This window comes from Ylistrum balloti, unplaced genomic scaffold (genome assembly GCF_031769215.1).
Source record: "Ylistrum balloti isolate Yb309-2 unplaced genomic scaffold, AGI_CSIRO_Ybal_v1 Utg369926, whole genome shotgun sequence".
NCBI lineage: Eukaryota > Metazoa > Mollusca > Bivalvia > Pectinida > Pectinidae > Ylistrum > Ylistrum balloti.
In genome coordinates, this window is record NW_026782041.1 from 960162 (window position 1) to 980424 (window position 20263).

At 33.5% G+C, this 20263-nt stretch overlaps 1 protein-coding gene across 1 annotated transcript in view; it reads left to right on the forward strand.

The window, feature by feature from the left end:
- The first annotated feature begins 4168 nt into the window (after positions 1-4168).
- The window catches only part of LOC132546999 (protein RRP5 homolog), a 33163-nt gene continuing 17068 nt past the window's right edge, over positions 4169-20263 (forward strand). Inside the window, exons 1-24 of the mRNA XM_060210735.1 lie at positions 4169-4258; positions 4628-4750; positions 5157-5336; positions 6054-6212; positions 6523-6634; positions 7271-7395; positions 7746-7817; positions 8531-8632; positions 8873-9085; positions 9289-9356; positions 10535-10591; positions 10779-10836; positions 11686-11832; positions 12659-12838; positions 13310-13444; positions 14571-14645; positions 15326-15517; positions 15980-16048; positions 16330-16425; positions 16764-16983; positions 17288-17419; positions 17920-18056; positions 19117-19230; positions 19516-19583. Of these exons, the coding sequence (XP_060066718.1) occupies positions 4169-4258; positions 4628-4750; positions 5157-5336; positions 6054-6212; positions 6523-6634; positions 7271-7395; positions 7746-7817; positions 8531-8632; positions 8873-9085; positions 9289-9356; positions 10535-10591; positions 10779-10836; positions 11686-11832; positions 12659-12838; positions 13310-13444; positions 14571-14645; positions 15326-15517; positions 15980-16048; positions 16330-16425; positions 16764-16983; positions 17288-17419; positions 17920-18056; positions 19117-19230; positions 19516-19583 (2924 nt within the window). The remainder of the gene's footprint in view (positions 4259-4627; positions 4751-5156; positions 5337-6053; positions 6213-6522; positions 6635-7270; positions 7396-7745; positions 7818-8530; positions 8633-8872; positions 9086-9288; positions 9357-10534; positions 10592-10778; positions 10837-11685; positions 11833-12658; positions 12839-13309; positions 13445-14570; positions 14646-15325; positions 15518-15979; positions 16049-16329; positions 16426-16763; positions 16984-17287; positions 17420-17919; positions 18057-19116; positions 19231-19515; positions 19584-20263) is intronic.

Sequence of the window (20263 nt, forward strand, 5' to 3'; positions counted from 1 at the left end):
CTGCAACCATAGGGAACACAGCACATAGAATTACAAAAAAGAACAAACGTAAATTAAAGATAATAAAAGATTTAAAATGTCTATATACAAATGCAGATCAGCTTAAAAACAAAATGTCTGTATTGAGTATTAGAGTAAACAAAGAAAACCCAGATGTAATAGGAATCACAGAAGTGAAGGCAAAAAACCGTGTTTGTAGTCTAAACGCATCAGAATTCAGTATAGAAGGGAACCAAAATTATAGCAATTTTAGTAAAAACGTGGAAAATGATCAGGGAAGAGGCATATTAATCCTAGTCAACAAAGAACTGGATGCGAATGAAGTAGTAATGAGTACACAGTTCCAAGAAAATTTGTTTCTACAAATACGGACAGAACAAAATAAATCTATTCTTCTAGGTCTAATATACAGGTCACCATCAACGTCTGATGAGAATAACTATGCCTTACTAGACTTACTTGAAGAAGCAGCTGGTAAAGGGCACGAAAAACTCGTAATAATGGGTGATTTCAACTACCCAGGAATAAATTGGGAGACCTGGAACACCAACGGAGAAAACACAGAAACACATGAATTTAAATTCACACAAAAACTTCAAGATAACTTTCTTTTTCAACATGTCAATCAGCCAACTAGATGGAGAGGGAGGGATAATCCACACATCCTTGATCTGGTTATAACAAAAGATGAAAACTCACTCTCAACAATAGAATACCAGAGTGCACTTGGCAAAAGTGATCACAGCACACTTTTGTTTCATATATTATGCAATATCAACTTAAGTCTGCAACGAAAAAAGAAATTATGTTACAAAGTAGCTAACTACACAATTTTTAATGAGAAGCTAGGGAATAAAAACTGGAGAGAAATAATAAAACCGACAGATACTGTTGATGAGAACTGGCAACGATTTAAGAAAACCCTGAAGGAAATAGAAGAGGAATTTGTTCCAACTAAAATTATAACTATAGGAAGAAACAATAGACACAGCTTTCCAGCAAATCAAGAAACACTAGACGCCATCAGAAAGAAACACTCATTGTCCAGAAAAGTAACTGGGAGTAAGGATCAAGAACTACGCAAGGAATATAACAGAATACGGAATAAAGTAAAAAAAAATAAAATAAAATAACCCGTAAAGCCAGAAAAGAGTACGAAATGAATATTGCAGCAAAGGCAAAAACCGATCCGAAAGTAATTTGGAACTACATTAAGTCAAAATCAACAATTAAATCTGATATCGGAGATTTATATTCAGATCCAGAGGACAATAAATCAGTCAAAATAACAACAGACAAAGGCAAAGCAAATATCCTATGTAATTTTTTTAGCAGCGTTTTTGTAAAAGAACATGAAGGCAACTCACCAGAACTATGTCAAAAACCCATCAAAGAAGAAATGTCTAGACTCGAGGTGAAGGAGGAAACTGTTTTTCAGCTATTGAGGATACTCAAACCAGAAAAATCACCTGGACTAGACGGTCTCCACCCTACGTACCTAAAAAATATCGCATCATCAATATCGGGTCCACTGACAGAGATTTTCAATCAAACGCTATCCGAGGGAACACTGCCAGACGAATGGAAAAAAGCTCAGGTCTGTGCAATATACAAGAAGGGGGACAAATGCATGGCAGGAAATTATAGACCAGTCAGTCTAACCTCTGTTCCATGTAAAGTTTTGGAAACAATTGTAACATATCACAAACTTCATGAGAGAAAACAACTACTTCTCACCAAAACAGTACGGTTTTATATCTGGAAGATCAACCTGTCTCCAACTATTAGAGGTGATGGACAAGTGGACAGAAGCCCTAGACAATGGTAAAATTATTGACTGTGTCTACATGGATTATCAAAAGGCTTTCGATACTGTACCACATAATAGATTAATCAGCAAACTTAAGTCGTATAACTTCTCGAAACAATGAACCTCTTGGATATCATCATTCCTGACAAACAGAAGCCATAAAGTCTCAGTGAATGGGGAAGACTCTGAATGGGGCAATGCAACTTCAGGTATTCCACAAGGATCAGTCTTAGGGCCGATACTATTCGTAATATTCATAAATGATCTGCCAGATGTTGTCAAATCGGATATGTACCTCTTTGCAGACAACACAAAGATATTTAAAATAATAGAGAACAAAAACCACTGCATTGAGCTACAGGAAGACCTGGATATTATGTGTAACTGGAGTGATACATGGTTACTTAGAATGCATCCGGACAAATGTAAGCATATGAGAATTGGAAAGGAAACATCAAAAGACCAAGAACACCTTTATCATACAACCTCAAAGGAAGAAACCTTCAAAAAACAACTAAGGAAAAAGATATTGGAGTGACCATAGACTCAGATCTTTCATTCGATAAACATATATGCCAAAAAGTTAAGAAAGCAAACTCTATGTTTGCTCTCCTAAGAAGAACATTTCAATTTATGGACCTAAAATCATTTGTACCTCTATATAAATGTCTAGTACGGTATCAGCTGGATTATGCTAGTCCAGTGTGGTCCCCATATCTATGTAAACATGTAGATATGATAGAGGGAGTCCAACGCAGAGCGACAAAATGTCTTCCAGGCATGAAGGATCTGGACTATATGGATAGACTGAAAAAAATAAAATTGCCAACATTGGCCTTTCGGAGGGCAAGGGGAGATATGATTGAGCTATACAAGATAGTAAACGGTGTATACAACAAGGAATGCTGCAATGCCTTATCTTTATGGGAGGAAGCATCACAAAGACATAGTTGCAGAGGAAACTCAAAGAAGATATATCCCAAGAGAGCAACATGCACATTACGGAAAAACAATTTCTATATAAGAACTGTCAAGATATGGAACAGTCTACCAGAATCAATAGTATCCGCACCCAGTGTAAATGCTTTCAAAAACGCCATAGATAATCACTGGAATAATCAAGAACTAGTATATAACTACAAAGCCGAAATAACATAATTTATATATGGAAAACAGAACTGTAAATTTTATTTTGAATGCTTTATTTTATACTCAGAAGTTACAGTTTTTTTTTTGTTATGGAGCCTGGTATAGAGGACTACAACAGTCCTGCACCGGAATAAACTTAACTTTTTGTTCGGTATTTATTCCGGAAATTTCCCTTTAGTTCTTCGATGCATTTATTTTTACCAAAATATAGCACAGAGCTGAAGTGAAAAAGAGAGAAAAACAAAATAAGAGTAAAAAAAACAAACAAAAAATAAAACAATTTTATGTGACCTATTATGAGATAAGCCGGATATTAATTACTGTGATATTTCGGATATTAGAAAAATGCTGAAGTATCTTCGTGATCCAGATCTAAATCATCGTCTACGAAATGTTTTAAAATGGCGTGGAATATTTTCCTGTGTGATGTAAGTACCAGTCATTTTACCAGACATAATATAGTCTTTACAAGATGGAAGGATAATGAACTTGTAGTTTGTTGTTTGGAAGATCCATTAAGTCTACTTCGTCAAGATTGATACCGAGGTGATATCGAGTATTGGTTCAGAATGATTTGCTTCATTGATGTAAACAAAAACACGTGGTCACCCTCTTTCGAAACTTTAACAGTTTTATTAGCTAACGTTAAGGTCTGGATCGTCTGGTCATCAGAAAGTCTTTCAAGTGTTACTTATGAAATCGGAAATAAGCGACCAATGCTTTTACCAGTCATTTCCCGTATGATTTAGATCTGATATTGACTGAAGGTGCATACTTCTTCAGCTCAGTTGGTAGATCTGTAGATTGTCACTCTGGTGACCATGATATTGGTTATATTCCTGTTGGAACATTTGATATAAATATGTTTTCCCCAGTCCTGTTACAAATTACAATTTTTATCAATAAAATACATTGGTATTTGAGCTTAGATTAAAGCTCGAGAGTTGAGATTGGTATATGTTTCATAGTTGGGGTATTATGAAAGAAACATGTCTGTATGGCTTGTATAAATAACATCACTTATTTGTTGAAAGACGCCTCTTAAGCTCAGATACATCATATATATCGACAGAGTAATGGATTGTTTAAGAGACTATGGTTCATTTAATTTCCTTTCATGGCCGGAATGTATACTTCCCTGTTATGTTACATATACATGCTGTATAGTCAAATGCTTTCATTTCAGTGATATAAAGTAAGTCAAACAAAATGGAAGAAAATTTTCCAAGAGGGGGTGGCACCAAAAGAACAAAAAAAGTTTCTGAGCTAGTACTGAAAGAAGATGAGGACCTTTTCCATGTAAGTGTCTTTTAATCTGCTTGCATGAAGGGTAAAATTGTCCTTCGCTTCTGTGATGTAAATATGCTTTTTATTAGTAATAGATAATTTGAATTGAAAAAAAATTAACATTAAAATTAATAAACCTTTATAATTATTATAAATGCAAATGCCCACTTGTCCAGTACTGTACACTAAAGTAGAAATGTGTGGCTAGAACCTGTTTGTATACTAGAGAATAATGAAAGCCTCCACTCAGAATTCTTGTAGATATTTTCATTTGTAAGTGGATATTATATTTTGTATGGCTGTAAATCACATTCATCTGGGTAATAAAACAATGTAATCTAGTGCGTAATGTTTTAGAAGTATGTTGTTGTTGTGTTTCAGTCTGAAGAATCAGAAACGCCAAAGAAAAAGCGAAAGAAAGAATTTGCAAAGAAAGTGAAAGTGACCCGACAAACAAATAATTTTGAAAAAATTGTAGGGAGAACATGTGCATTAAAGAAAAATGTAAGTACTGTTGAAATAAAAAGGTTTTACATTTTAATCTTGCCAGAATTACAAAAGAAGCTTTTAAAATTATGCTGAAAAAATATCTGATTACCAGGCATAACCAGATCTTGATTCACTATGATTCTCTTTGAGTCATGAGTATCATATAAAGGATTAAGATCTGGTTTTAATAAAAATGTCTTACATCATAATATGTGATAGTATATGTAGTTATAAAAAGAAATATTAAATCATATAAAATATAAATATTCTTATGGTAATAAAAGATAGTAAATATATATATAGATTCATTAGTGTTATGAAGTTAAGAGACTCATTGAAGACAAAATAAGTCAAATATTTGGTGAAGGCAATGTTCAAAATATTGCAGTAAATGTAAAAGTGTGTTATATAACATTTATAGATGGTGAGCAGTGGGATGCTCCTGATGGGATGTGTTACACGTGTGGAAGACTATTCATTGTGTGTGGGACTTCCTAATGGCTTGTCAGGCTCGGTTCTAATCACTCACATCTCCGATACTTACACAGAGCTTCTTCAAAAACTTACAGAGAATGCCTCCAACGGATCTGCCAATACTCTGGTAAATTACTCAAACTAAACTTGTTGCATTGTAGTGTTTGCAATACCATGAGATCAACAAAATTGTAGTACTATTCCATTATTTGATTTGAACCTAGATTATAATTATCTGTGAATGTTCAGAATTAAACTTTTTATATTTTAAAACAACAGGGAAATAATTTTCCAATTTAGATTAGTCAAACATAGGGACTTTCTTTACTATCGGTGGAATCCAGAGTACCTGTGGAAGGGAAATCTATGTGGTCATTCAGATGATAACATACCTTTTCACATCTGTTATGGGAATCAAACCCAGGTCGTCAAGGTGACAGGCTATTGCATTACTATTATGCCTCCTGACCACCCATATCAGAGTTTTGCAATGAAATCATGTAAACTATCATAACATTTACTCTTAAGATGATATATTAATGAGCACTGTACTCTTTAATGATACAGAATTATTATTTAGGTAAAGTTACCATGTATTATACAAGTATATTAGAATAGTTGTTAGGAACGGGTTCTATTTGACCAGTACTGATTTAAAAAATCAAAGCACCTATTTCTCCAATTCGAGAGTCAAAAGCAATAGCATATAAGAAACATGTCTTTTTAAAATCAGTTTTATAAAATCAAAACTATGTCAGGGTCAGTTGGAGCCCTGATTAGGTAAACATGTGTATAGATAAGTGGTTTCTTACACTATGATGTTTGTCTTTTTACTGTGGTCCAGGAGGTACCAAGCCTCCATGAAATGTTCCATGTTGGCCAGTTACTGCCCTGCAAGGTAGTTGAGCAGTCACTTGCTAAGAAAAAGCATGACTTCAAATTAACCATCAATCCAAGAGAGGTAAATGAGGGAATGGTAGCCAGTCACATCATAAAGGATTTGGTAAGTGCTTTTAGATAACTGTTTACAGAGTTACTCTATGTAGATAATATCATTTTTAGGGCGAATTCCCTTACTGAAAGAATGATATTTGAAGGTTCAGTGAAATAGGCCTTCTGTATGCATTCTCACTAAAAATACATTTGCTTTGTAGAGTAATACTCACTGATTTTTGTAACACTGAAAATATTGTATCACAGAAATCTCATACCTCTACAATTATTATCAAGTTCTGGAAAGATTTTGTGGAAAAATTGTTTTATTTTTCCCAGGAAAAGTGACTTTCTAAGAGAAATGTGTTATTTTCCTACAGGTACTACATGGCTGTATCCAGAGTTTGGAAGATCATGGTTATGTGGTTGACATTGGTATAAGTGGAACACGGGCCTTTCTGAACCATGCAGATGCTGAAAATTACAACAATGGTAGAACATTTATTAGACTTATCAAGTTGGTTTACATATCAACAACTATTCTGCAAAGCATAGAAATTAAAAAGGACCCCAGTTATTTATTTAAAATTCTGTTTATAACTATACAGGAATATCCCATTCATTCTGCAAAAAACAACCCTGTTTGTAAAATACTCAGTGCAAATCCTGTGTTGTATATCTAAATCTGAGGATTATTTACTTGTAATTAAAATCACATCACAAGTGAATGAGGCTTAGAAATTTAATGTGTATTTCTGCTATTAAATCCAACTAGCCCTAAAACTTTGTGTCCATCCCAATTTTTTTGAGAATCAATAAGGAATGGTTTTATCTATAGTATTTTAATTAAATATTTAAAGTTGATAAAACAAAATTTCATTTTGATTAAACCGAAATTTGATCTGATGCATAAGAAAAAACACTTGTTTTCTATTTTCTGTTTCTACCCCTGAAGTCCATGTCTTGTGTAAAGACCACCCATATTCATTGCTGTATTAAAAGCATAGTCTGTAAACTGTATTAGGTGCAATAAAACAATTCCTTGACTTTAAGGAAAATATATCTTATGGCTAATTATGGGATATATAATGGGGAAAAATACTACAATAATGAATATGAATATGACAGGGGAAGCTCTTCACGTTGGTGAAGCGGTTTGCTGCTTAGTGACCACAGATGGATCAGGAGTGGTCAGAGAGAGTTTACGAGTGATCAATGTCTCAATAGACCCGGAAAAGGTTGCTAAAGCACAGGTAAGTCAGCTGAGGTTTAGCTGAAAATTAGCATATGAATGACCATCAGTTAAAACAAGTCCGTCTTATAGTAGAGCTTTTAGTTTGTAGGGATTAAGAAATTATTTAGCATTGAATTATCACAGTGTCTTTCAATATATACCTTTGAAACATTGAAGTTGTACACTGATCTGAGTTTGAATCAAAAGTTTGTTCACAGGTGAATCATTTATTGATATTGAAATAATAAAACACCTTAAAGTTATAATATTTTGTATGACACAATTGTATTCTGTTTTCTTACAAGTTACAGTGGTATTTGTGGCATTTAAAATTTTTCACATCAGTTTGCATGATTGGTATTGTTACAGTTGGAGAGCTCTGTGAGACTGCCGTTAACATGTATTTTCCCAGGAATGAAAGTCAAAGCCAACATAACTAAGGTAAAACATAATGTAATGTACAGTGGTTTAGTTAAGATGTATAGTAGGCAATAACTGTTGGGGGTTAAATTTTGCTATATTCACTGTTAATAAAGGTAGCATGAAGTATTTAAACAAAAGGATACTAACTGATAGACATGCATTAATACCAGTGTACAAACCAGGACAAACGTGAAATATTAAATCAAGTGAACAGCTTATGTGTTTCAGTATGAACAAAGCTTGTAGCACTTTATATAACTGTTGGACTATAATTTACTGTTAACTGAGATAATATTGAATAACAGAGTTGTAGATTTTTAGAACAGTCTACTGGGAGAAATGATATCTGCAGAAAGCCTAAACTCCTTCAAACTGCAGCTAAACAAACATTTTAGTGGCAAACCCTTTAAGTTTTCGCCTACATGTTACATTGTTTCCTGATCTGACAACTGATCGTACAAGGATAAATCTCCAGAATTCTAAAGGGCGTATATTTGTGTTTAAACAACATAATTCACATAACTGACATGATAAGGCTGTAAATTATTGAAGCGTGACAGAATTGTGAACTTTCTGTATTAATTCTTTTTGTGTTTCTTCTGCTTTTTTATTTTGCAGATTCTGAATAAAGTTTTATTTATATTGTTTTTTAGCAAATTTGGTTTTGCTGAAAGTGTTTCATTTTGAGAGCTGGAATACATATATGTAATGCATACTTTGATGAATTGTAGGTTGATGAGGATAGTCTCCTGGTCAAATTTCTTCAGTTCAGTGGACATATTCATTGTTCTCATCTTCCAAAGTCTGCCACTACTTACAAGACTCATTCTGAGGTATGTGGGTTAGGAAATCACTTATGACCAGGAACATGAACATTTTTATAAGGCCAAGAGAAATAAAGATGTTAATAAACTAATATCATGCCACTACTTTTTGTATGATCAGCAATATTTGCTATTTTTGATGACCATCTTGTTTGACTATACTTAACTTTTGTTGTCACGACAACTTTGCAATTCATTATGATTAATCTATTTGAAATGCAAAACAAATAATTCCTAAATATTTTTCAGATTGGAGCTGTTGTATTGTATGTTAACTTGAGTACAAAGATTGTCTCCCTTTCTGCACTTCCTCACCTGGTTAATTACTCTGGGGTTGCCATAGAGAATCAGTTTGGATCACTTCAGCGTGGAGACATCCTTACGAATGCAACTGTGAGCAAAGTTGACAGTCATGTTGGAGTTCACTTTTCTCTCGAAAATGGGAAGAAAGCCTTCTGTGATGTAAGTCTAATTAAAACATTAAAACATAAACAAAAAAATAAAATAATAGTTTTAGGGGAAGTTGAATGCAGCAAATGAAAATTTGCTCCAGGATGTATTACACTGGTGATATATTCACAAAAATATTACATGGGTGAATTGATTCTCTGGATATATCACATGTAGATTAGGTGATAACATGTTCGCTATTGCAATTTTTTCAGATTCCAAATCTTCATGACAAATTAGTGGAAAACGTTAAAGACCTCTTCAGAATTAAGGACACACACACGTAAGGAAAACTTATATTATGCTTTGTTTAACTGATATTTTCAATTGTAATGCTTGTCATGTCATTCTGTTATTATCTCAAATTATGTATGTAGTGTATTTAGTGTCAGTTATAAAGATATCATTTGATGGTTTAAGATTGTTTCAATATTTGCTTCTTACAGTGATAGTGAGGAATTGTCAAATTGACACTGACTCAATAACCTTCATACACTGTAAACAACTTGTCATGTGGTAGTATCTATAAGGCAACTTGCAACAGAAAATGTGATCATGAGATTCTGAATAAATAAAAGCAAGAAAAGTTAGCAATATAAGTATGTTATCAAGTTATCAAAGTTTGGTTTTCTTACTATAATATCATTAATTTTTTTGGGAGTTTGAATTTTGTTGATTTCATGGACATTTTTTATATACCACTGTGAGTCATATATATAGAACAGAACATCCAGGTTTCAATTAATAAACTTTAATTATTCAGTGGTTACAGCACAATAATATGCTCTCATTATCACAGCCCAAATAATGGAGCGGAGCACAGACAAAGAGCTAATTGGTTTTGAGTTAGCCTGTTAGTCTAATACTGATCAACCTAGCTGAGCGGCCTTTCTTTTATGCATCCAAGGAAAAGGATGATGTATCCCCTAAATTTCGCAGCAAAATCATCCCCCAAAATGTCTTTACTTTTAATGTTCGACCATAAATTTCTCAGGCCGCATCTCTGTCACTCACTGAACATAAATGTCCATCAGCAAGTGTCTACATGTCTTGTCTCACTATAACACTCTGTTCGTGACTTGCTGACCATAGATAAATAGATGCTACTTTACCTAATTTACACCAGTACAAAGTGTATCAACACCTCTCAGCTGGCTGTTCGATACATTGAATGACTCAACACCACTATTTATGTCTCATGCTTATCTAACATTATAATTAAAATATTTATCATTAGTAAAATATTATGTATTGTTATAACATAATGACCCTTATTTTGTTACATTTATCCACAAATTAATATGTCAACATTGCTATAAATAGATTATTGAGATATATTTATCCACGAAAAAAGCACGAGAATTGAACCCCACATATATATATGATTTTACAGTATTTGTATACCCCTAATACAAAGCCCAGAGAAAGCGTACAAGTAATTTGTGATATTTATCATTCTAGGTGTCGTATAATGGATTTCAACCCCGTAGACAACCTGGTTATAGTCAGTCTGAGGGAGTAAGTCTTTTATTCTGTTTCTATATGACCATATTATATACAGATGTTTTTTGATAAATGATCCAGAACTCATGCAAAATAACTTGGTACATATTATCATATACAACTTTTACTGGCTCAAGTGGAAATTAAAAATTTGATCTTTATAAAACTCACTTTTCATGTTTAAGTTATGTTTCTTTGGTAGGTCTATCCTGACAAACTTTTTACAGTTTCAAGACATACTGCCGGGGACAGTTCTTGAGGTGAGTTTATATTGCTCTCTAGACTGCTTGTATAAAAATGTTTTAAAAGTCTTGGTTATTAATCTACCTCGTAAGTTAAATGATTAATGAAGACGTAGGTAAATGAACAAAGCAAGACATTTTTGCCAGTGTTTAAAAGTTGTTGAGAATTCAATAGTTTAAAAAAAAATTGAGTGTTCTGATGAAGAAGGGTAAACTGTACATAATGAATAATAGCTGTTTTTATCAACTTTAGAGGTTCATGGGAAAAGATAGGGAAGCAGTTGATATCCTGCACAATGTTATACAAAAATCAGCTGTCTGAAGAATTTTACTTCCTAAGTAATTCTGGCTGAGCTAACAGGAAAAATTCTGTGACTTGTTTCATGAAATGTAAATTGTAAGGTGATCAAATACTGATACTGTTATGTTTTTCTTGTCATTTTTAAGTCATGTGGGTTTTATATCTATTGTCATTTTTTTAGTCTTTGAATGACTGTGTGGTTATTTAGAATTATATGAGTGAATACACAAGTCAATTAATGATAATGTACTCATAAACACATGTTTCTAAATAATTCAATATGAATATGATTTCAAAATATTTAATGTAAAATGTGATAAATAAACATAATTATATTAATGGAATGGAAGTGAGTGACATATTCAACCCCTCGTATGAGGAGACAACTTATTCTTCCAGGGCTGAACCCTTCAACCCTGGCAGCCTAAAAAAACCAAAATATGTACATGTTGATATCTATATAGATATAATACAGGTATTTATACTTTTAATTAGGAATGGGTTTACTCAGTATATCACACGACAGTCATGTGAAACAGTCCTATGATAAATTATTTCTTTTCCAGTGTACAGTTCATCAAATCCATGAAAAAGGTGTGTCGGTCAAAATCACCAAAAGCCTGTCTGGTTTCATCCCAAATCTCCATCTAGCTGACTTCCCGTTGAAATACCCGGGTAAAAAGTTTGTTCCAGAAACTACCATTAAGTGTAGGGTGAGTACTATCATACCTTACAGAAGTTTTATATCTGTTTTATCAAAGGTCTTAGTCTAAATATATAACATCATAGGTCATAGTCTAAATATATAACATCATAGGTCATAGTCTAAATATATAACATCATAGGTCTTAGTCTAAATATATAACATCATAGGTCATAGTATAAATATATAACATCATAGGTCATAGTCTAAATATATAACATCATAGGTCATAGTCTAAATATATAACATCATAGGTCTTTGTCTAAATATATAACATCATAGGTCTTAGTCTAAATATATAACATCATAGGTCTTCGTCTAAATATATAACATCATAGGTCTTAGTCTAGATATATAACATCATAGGTCTTAGTCTAAATATATAACATCATAGGTCATAGTCTAAATATATAACATCATAGGTCATAGTCTAGATATATAACATCATAGGTCTTAGTCTAAATATATAACATCATAGGTCATAGTCTAAATATGTATCAGATGATAGACTGATTTTCAGTGATAAAGTAGGTGTACTTCACTTAATATGTACTTCAGCTAGTATGTACTGCAGGTAATATATACTTCAGAGAGCTCCAATTAATATTTACCCCAGGTAAGGTATCTTTTAGGTTGTTTGAAATATACTTTAACCATCTATACGTCATTAAAGTTTCTATCTATCTTAAATATCTTAAATCAGTCTCATGGATGCAGAAACCTATGTCAGGATCCAACTTTTTTGAAAATTATTGATATCCAAATTCCCCAAAGAAATAGATATTAATTGAAGGGATATTTAAATACCATTGCTGATTTTGTTAACTTGTTTGTAGGTTTTAATGGTGAATGTCAAGAAGAAACAGGTGTTGCTGACCAGAAAGAAGTCTTTAGTTAATTCTAAACTACCCATCCTTACAAGTTGGAGCCAGTTGGAACCAGATCTACTGTTGGATGGGTTTATTTGCAGAATCACAGACAAAGGTGTGCTGGTTGCCTTCTACAATAATATCAAGGTAGGAACTCCATATATACCCTACTGTATTGTATCAGTGGATTGTGTAATGTGATCAGTAGATTTAAAAGTCTTTTCTGTGTCTCTTTCCTTCATACTTTAACTTGTGACCATACTGTTGTGTAACTGTTGCTTGTGTGATGTGAACATCTAATTTATTTGGTACTTACCACAGGCAGAGTGTTTCAGATTGAAACATTGTTTAAACAGATATCTTTGCTGCTGATAGTTATAGGCAACATGTGGTTTTTATGTTCCTTCAAATATTTTATCACAATAAGTCAATGGAATTCAGATATCACTTTGTTTAATGTAGTATAGGTTTTCCAGATGCATTTTTTATATTTTTATTTTTGTAGTTTTTGTTTATTTCATGAACTAATAAAATTATTTTCAGAATCAAATTGTTATGTTTTTATAATTGAAGTCATTATGGAATCAGCTTAGTAATACATAATTCTTTTGTTTACAGGGATGGGTGCCTCGTAGAGAACTTAGTGAAGAGGACATACCTTTTCCAGAGAAAGTCTTCTACATGGGCCAAGTGGTTAAGTGCCGAGTGTTGAATTGGGATGAGGAGAGCAGTAGACTAACTATTTCCTTCAAGGTGAGTATACAGCAGACTTATAGACTGAATAAAGGGGAGTTAATCTGACTAGTTGTGGCTAGTTGTTGTCAAGTGTTGAATGTTGACAAGGAGATAAGTAGACTTCCCTCCAGGTCAGTAGACAAAAGACTTGCAGTCAGTGTCAGTGTTTTACTGGGACAAGGAATGCAAAAGTCAGAAACACATCAGACTTACAGGCTAAATCAAGGGTGACAACTTGAATAGTTGGCTGGTTAGTGTTGAATTGGGATATTTAGGGAAATGGTCTAGAACACACCAGACTTATATGCTAAATCAAAGGAGACAATCAGACTAGTTGTGGATAGTCAGTGTCAGTGTTGAACGTGGGACAAGGAGGGCAATATCTAAAACACAGCAGGCATAAGTCTTAATCAAGGGAGACAACCAGACTAGTTGTGGATAGTCAGTGTCAGTGTTGAATGGGGACGAGGAGGGCAATAGTCTAAAACACAACAGGCATAAGTCTTAATCAAAGGAGACACCCAGACTAGTTGTGGCTGTTCAGTGTGAGTGTTGAATGGGGACGAGGAGGGCAATAGTCTTAAACACAGCAGACTTAAGTCTGAATCAAGGGAGACAACCAGACTATTTTTGGCTGTTCAGTGACAGTGTCGAATCGAGACCAGGAGAGCAATATTGTAACTCTCTCCTTTGAGGTGAGAACAAGGCAGGCTTATATACTAAGTAAAGGGAGACAATTTGAGGATGTGGGCTGGTCTTTGAGACAAGCACATCAATGGTCCGTGAAAAGGTTGAACAACAATATTTGAACAATCATATTATTGATTGTTTGCTCTTAATTATAAACTTTATTTATTTTTACAACAATGTGAAACAAGGTACATATAATAGAGTTTATTAATCGCTTCTATTGGCTTTGATGTAAGCATGCGAGGGGTCTTACTTAGGGAGGGAAGTGGAGTACCTGTAGGTGAAAGGCAAGCAGTTTACCACTGTGCCACTCGACCATCTTTGTTTGCTGTTGTGACGTTCGTTTAATTCAATAAGAAATGTTTAGATCTGAGAAATGCATGAGTTTTGATAAATCTAAATTTCATTTCTGTTTGAGTAAAAAATATCTAGACCTTTTGCTTTTCCCTTGCAGGGTGCACAAATTAAGTTGACACCATTTGGTAAAAACAGAGTTGTGGAGGTTCCGGATGACTTTGAAATAGGAATGGTGAGTTACACCTATAGAGGTCAACGGGAAATGTTTGATAATAGCTGTTAAATGGCCTAAATGACAGGTTTAAAAATCGATGAACTTCAGATATAAGGATTGATTTTCACTAGGAAAACATACTATATTCAGAAATAAGTAACAGTTTTGATGATAAAAGTTTGTTCATTAATAACTTTGAATGCTTTCAATGGTAAAAGTGTTTCTTATGATTTTACTGTTTCAATTTAAAAATAATATCATCAAGTTTGATCCAGTTACTATTGTAGTACATGGCTATTGATGCCTTGCTGTTTCTGTTTTCTTAACTGACATAATAATACTTCCCTTTTGAAAATTACTTTACACAATGCTCCCCATTCACTTATTCATTTTCAACAATAAGCACTATGCATGTACAGAAGAGCCAAGATTGTGTTAACTATCTGGTCCTTTTGATCATATTGTGATTCTGTTTGGTTAATTAATTTTCTTACATTAACAAAAGAATGATTTAACTCTAACAGAGTTGATATTCATGCTCATACATCTGTAATTTTAGATTAATTATGTCATAAGTTTGTACACCAAACCTTGACATCAATATCTATCAGTAAAAATAAAACTTAGTTTATTCAGCGAGGCTAGCATTTCAAAAAAAATTATCAAAATGTCAATAAAACTGTATATAACTTTTACAGTTGGTGGATGGAAAAGTAAAGTCAGTGTTAAAGACTGGAGTGAATGTCACGTTAGAACCCACTGGTGTGGAAGCTTTCCTGCCTCGTCATCACCTTTCAGACAGTCTTGAATGCTGTGACCTACTGATGACTTATTACAGAGAGGGCGTCGCCCTTGAAGGACTCATGTACCTCAGCAAAGCTAGTGTTCTTGTATCCTTGTTGACATGTACTTTATTGAGTCTGTAAGGTTTTTCATTCCAATTAGTTACCACTGTAATGGTATGTCTCACAAATATTGTAAATTTGTGGCTACAGTAACTACTAATTGGGAAAAAAATATGAGCCATGAAAATCATCAATTTGGGGCTAGAGTAAGGGCTGGCATTTTGGATTAAATTAAGCACATATTACTCTTCAGTCTTGTGATGTTTGGCTAAAGAAGAAATGATGACATATCTTTTTATATGAAGTATAAACATGTTACCCTATAGCTGATGCTACCAGTATTATCATCATGAAGAATAGAAAGAAGAAAATATTGAATCCACAAAACCAGACCAAAACCTGAAAGTTTAAACACTACGTATGGACAAAGTAAAGATTGCTAGTCAAACAACACTATCTTCTAATTCCTTATTATGATATCTAATATATTCCTCAACTAATGAACAGACAGTGACACATCGTAAGTCTATGTGTGACAATACTGATCAGATTGTGTTTGAGTTTGACAAGTTACAGGTATGTAGTTTAATGTTTTATTGAATCCAAGTATGTCACTATATACTGGGAAATATTCAACCAGTTGGGATTTTAACTCACCTGTCCCAATTTCACACTCATTCTTATTCTTGAACTCTAAGTAAATTGAATTGTAACGTTAAGTTTGACAAACTTTGTACTGGTAGCAAGAAGGTCATTACATTCATATTGTATTATCTAAATCTAAATTGTTAATGTTATATTTTCACAATCTAGACTCTTTGATGATAAATGATTGGATGCAACATTTTGTGTTGTAGCCTGGTATGATACTAGCAGGCAGTATAAAAAGACTGATGGACTATGGTGTATTTGTTGAATTTCCTGGAGGAATGAGTGCATTAGTACCTAATAAAGTAAGTGTACCTTTACATACTTGCATTTTCTGTTGGGTTTTTTTTTGCAACAGAATGAAGAAGGTGTTGACATTGGCTTTCATATTGACTTTAATGGGTCAAATTTAGATCAGTTTCTCAGAAAAAAATTATAAAAGTATTGAGGAAACCATATGTGGTATATACACACTAGTTAAAACTGAATTCAAGGCGGAATTAGAGATATATACTAATTTCATCCTCTTTAGGTAGAAAACATAATTTTTTAAAAACAATATCATTAAACATCTAAAATGGGGTGATTTCATTATTTGATTTGAATATTCTTTTAAATGTCACTACAATTATGTTGATTTCAGTATGTTACAGACACTTTAGTTCGCAATGTATCAGCCCTGTTTTCTGTGGGGCAAGCTGTGTGTGCCAAGATCCTACAGGTGGACAGAGAGAAGTCACGCATGCTAGCCTCCCTCCGAATGGCTGATTGTTACCATGGTGATACTGATATTGGAATTAACCTGCTGAAAGACACACTAAAGGAGATGGATATGGTCCAAAAGATGTCAAAAGAGGCTAATGGTATGAATATATGTTTTCTTAACATTATGGCACATCACATATAATAATGTAAAATTGTCTGCAGATAATATTTGTTTAAAATTTCCAGCTATAGAAACAGGGCTACAGTCATTGCTGTGAATGATTTAATTCCTTAATGGGGAAGCTTGACTACAAAACGCTTGGAGTGCTATTTTTATAAAAAAAATAACTCACAAAACGAATTACTTTGGGTTATTGCGATCTAGATATGAAATGGGAGAAATAATTTTGTTTGTGTTTTCGAAAAGATGATTCTTGAATATTCATCAAACTTATTTGACAGGAGCAAAGGTCCTGTGGAAGCACCATGTAGGTGATGTCTGTGATGGCAAGGTGATGAAGATCACAGAGATTGGTGGACTGTGTGAGCTGGACAGTGGCTGTAAAGCTATCATTACAAACCATAACGTAGATAGTAAGTTTATTGTTGGAGGAAATATTTAGGGTCAAAGCCACAGAAGTGACAGAAATTATCAGATTAAGGTTTTGAGGATAGAATTTATTATTACACAGAGCTGTAAAATGTTATATTATTGTAAGTGACGTTCATTAAAGTTTATGTAATGGGTCTTCTATTCCAGACTTCCAATTAGCATAGTTTTCAGATCATGCTCTAACATGTGTGGTAAAATATTATAGTTGTACCTGTCTAAAGTGCTGTTTATCAGTATTGTAAAATACCTGGTATCTTGAAGGATAAATATTCCCAGTAACACAAAGACTGATCTGCTTTCGGTGTAACATTACCAAAATCATCATTTGTACAGACAACAAAAACAGTAATGTTTGTTATTAAGTTGATAGAATTACTAGGGAAAATGTGGGTACTTTGTGTCTGTATTCTGTCTGAGAGAACATTGTTTCACACACTGATAATTTTTAAGTGTTTTCTAATTGAGATGGACTTTGTTACAGATTTAGATATGGACATAGGAGACAAGGTGAAAGGGCTGATCACCTACCTAGACACAGAGGAAGAATGTTTAGAGCTTTGTACCTTGAAGGCTGTGGTGAAGGGATTCATCAACAGGACAGGTCCCCCAGCTGCCAAGGTATAGGCATCTGCAATGGAATTGGGTGGACTTAACAACTAAATGATAATAATTATTAGTCACCTACCCCTACCAGGGGGAGAGGGAGATTATAGTTTTCCTCCCTGTCTATATGTCCAATGTAACACCTTAGTTTGTCATTGCTCTACTAACTGCATTCCTTGAGGGATTAACATACTTATAAAACATCATAATATCATGAATAAATGTGTCAAGGTTATCATGTCAAGGTCACTTTTACTGTTGTTTAGATAATCATTGTTTATGATGTAACAGTTCCCATTCCTTGAGCAATCTCAACAAACTTCACACAATTTTAAAAAACTGATATTCCTGAAACATCTTGAGTTTCAGGGCTGTTTGGTCAAGGACAAGTTCTAACAGCTTCTTTCTTTAAGGGATTTTGATTAAACTTCACACACAACAAATAACCATAGCATATTACTAGAAAATGTTGATGAAAGTGTACTGTTAGATTGTCATACTTAGGTATTGCATTGTTATATTAAAATCAGTTAGTGGCATACTAATTGTTTACTTTTTATTTTCCCTGAAAAAGTTCACTGGTAGCATATAGTTGCCGCTTTGTCTGTCTATCCATCTGTCCATCTTCCTGTCTGTTCTTTCATGTTCAGAACTTTATCCACAGTCTAACAGGGATCATGAAGCTTGGTGTATAAATTTGTCTCAATAAGATGATATGCAGTGTACAAAATTCAGGACCTGCAACCCCTCAATTACAGAGTTATTTCCCTTTGTTAAAATCTTATTTCGGAGAGTATTCATCAGTATTTCTGATACTCTTGTCTTGTTTTTCAAATTAACACCAAGCAGTACCAATTTTATATATCATTACAGTGTAATAGCTGGCAGGGACTAATAGGGGACACATACTACTTGACTAATATTCATTATGATTCCTATAGTACAATGTTGCCCTTCACTTATCACAGTATATATGGCATGAGATCCATTTCAGATCATCAAGCTTATATCTCTTGTCTCTTCTATGATAGCTATTCTAGCTTTGTTTTAATTCTTCCTGTATTTTGTCTCACAGCTCAAGGTTGACCAGAAACTCAACTGTAGAATTGTGTTGGTGAAGAAGGATTTTGCTTTAGGCACACTTAAGGGACTGGGGGCAGGAACCCTGGCTTACATTCCTGTGAAAAGAGTAAGTCTGGACAATAACTATTACAGTAGGTCCTCAAAATAATTTTAGGTTTAGATTATATGGTTCAACAAAAAAGTAAGTTGATATATGTTAGTCATCTATCTGCCATCCTAAGTTGTTGAAAGATGTATGTTTGCAAATTGTAGTTTGGTTTCATGTTGTTTAATGTCCTATCTACAGCTATGGCTATGATATTTGTTGATAGTCTGGATGACATATTTGTTTTTGATATATTTCATACTTACTCCAACTTCCTTGTTAAGAGTCTTTCTGAATGTATTGTAGCACCTGAATGATGTACTGGAGATGTATCAATTTTACCCTGGACAGATCCACCCTGTCATAGTTAAACAGTAAGTGTTGACTACATACATGTACTTTTATACAATGTCATGTTACAGTAATTTTATGCCTTGGTGTATTGTCAGTCATCCCTCTATCCGTCACTCTGATATCAACTTGTATGTTCAAACAACTTCTCAATAAAAAAAAGGAAGCCAAGAATCATTATATTTGACTAAAAGTTCCTAGTATGAAGCCAAACAAAGTTTGCAGAGTAAGGTTACCGATGTCAAATTTATTTAAAACTTTAAAGGACTTTCTCTGATGGACCAAAAGGTTAAATCCTTTAACAACTTCTTTTCATTAACCAAAACTTAGAATAACAGAGATGTGAAATGCATTGAATATGAAGTAATCACGGCAGGCCCATTGAGCCTCTTGTTATTCTATGTTGTACAGTATATCACCTTCTGTAAATGTTTGTATTTTCCATGGTTCAAGTTTTTGCAGACTTTGGAAAAGTTGGAAGAAAATAGATGTAATTTTCTGGGAAATTGTTATACAGTCTTGATCTCATATTATCAGTAATTACAATTTTGTAAACCATGATTATGTTTCCTAATTATAAAAGCTGACTTTGATATCATAGGGCTTTCCATTACTAGATCAGGTGATTTATCTTTCTGTCTGTCTCTTCATTAATTTTCTTTGGATTATGTAGAATGTTGTTTATTCTACTGTAATAGGTAAT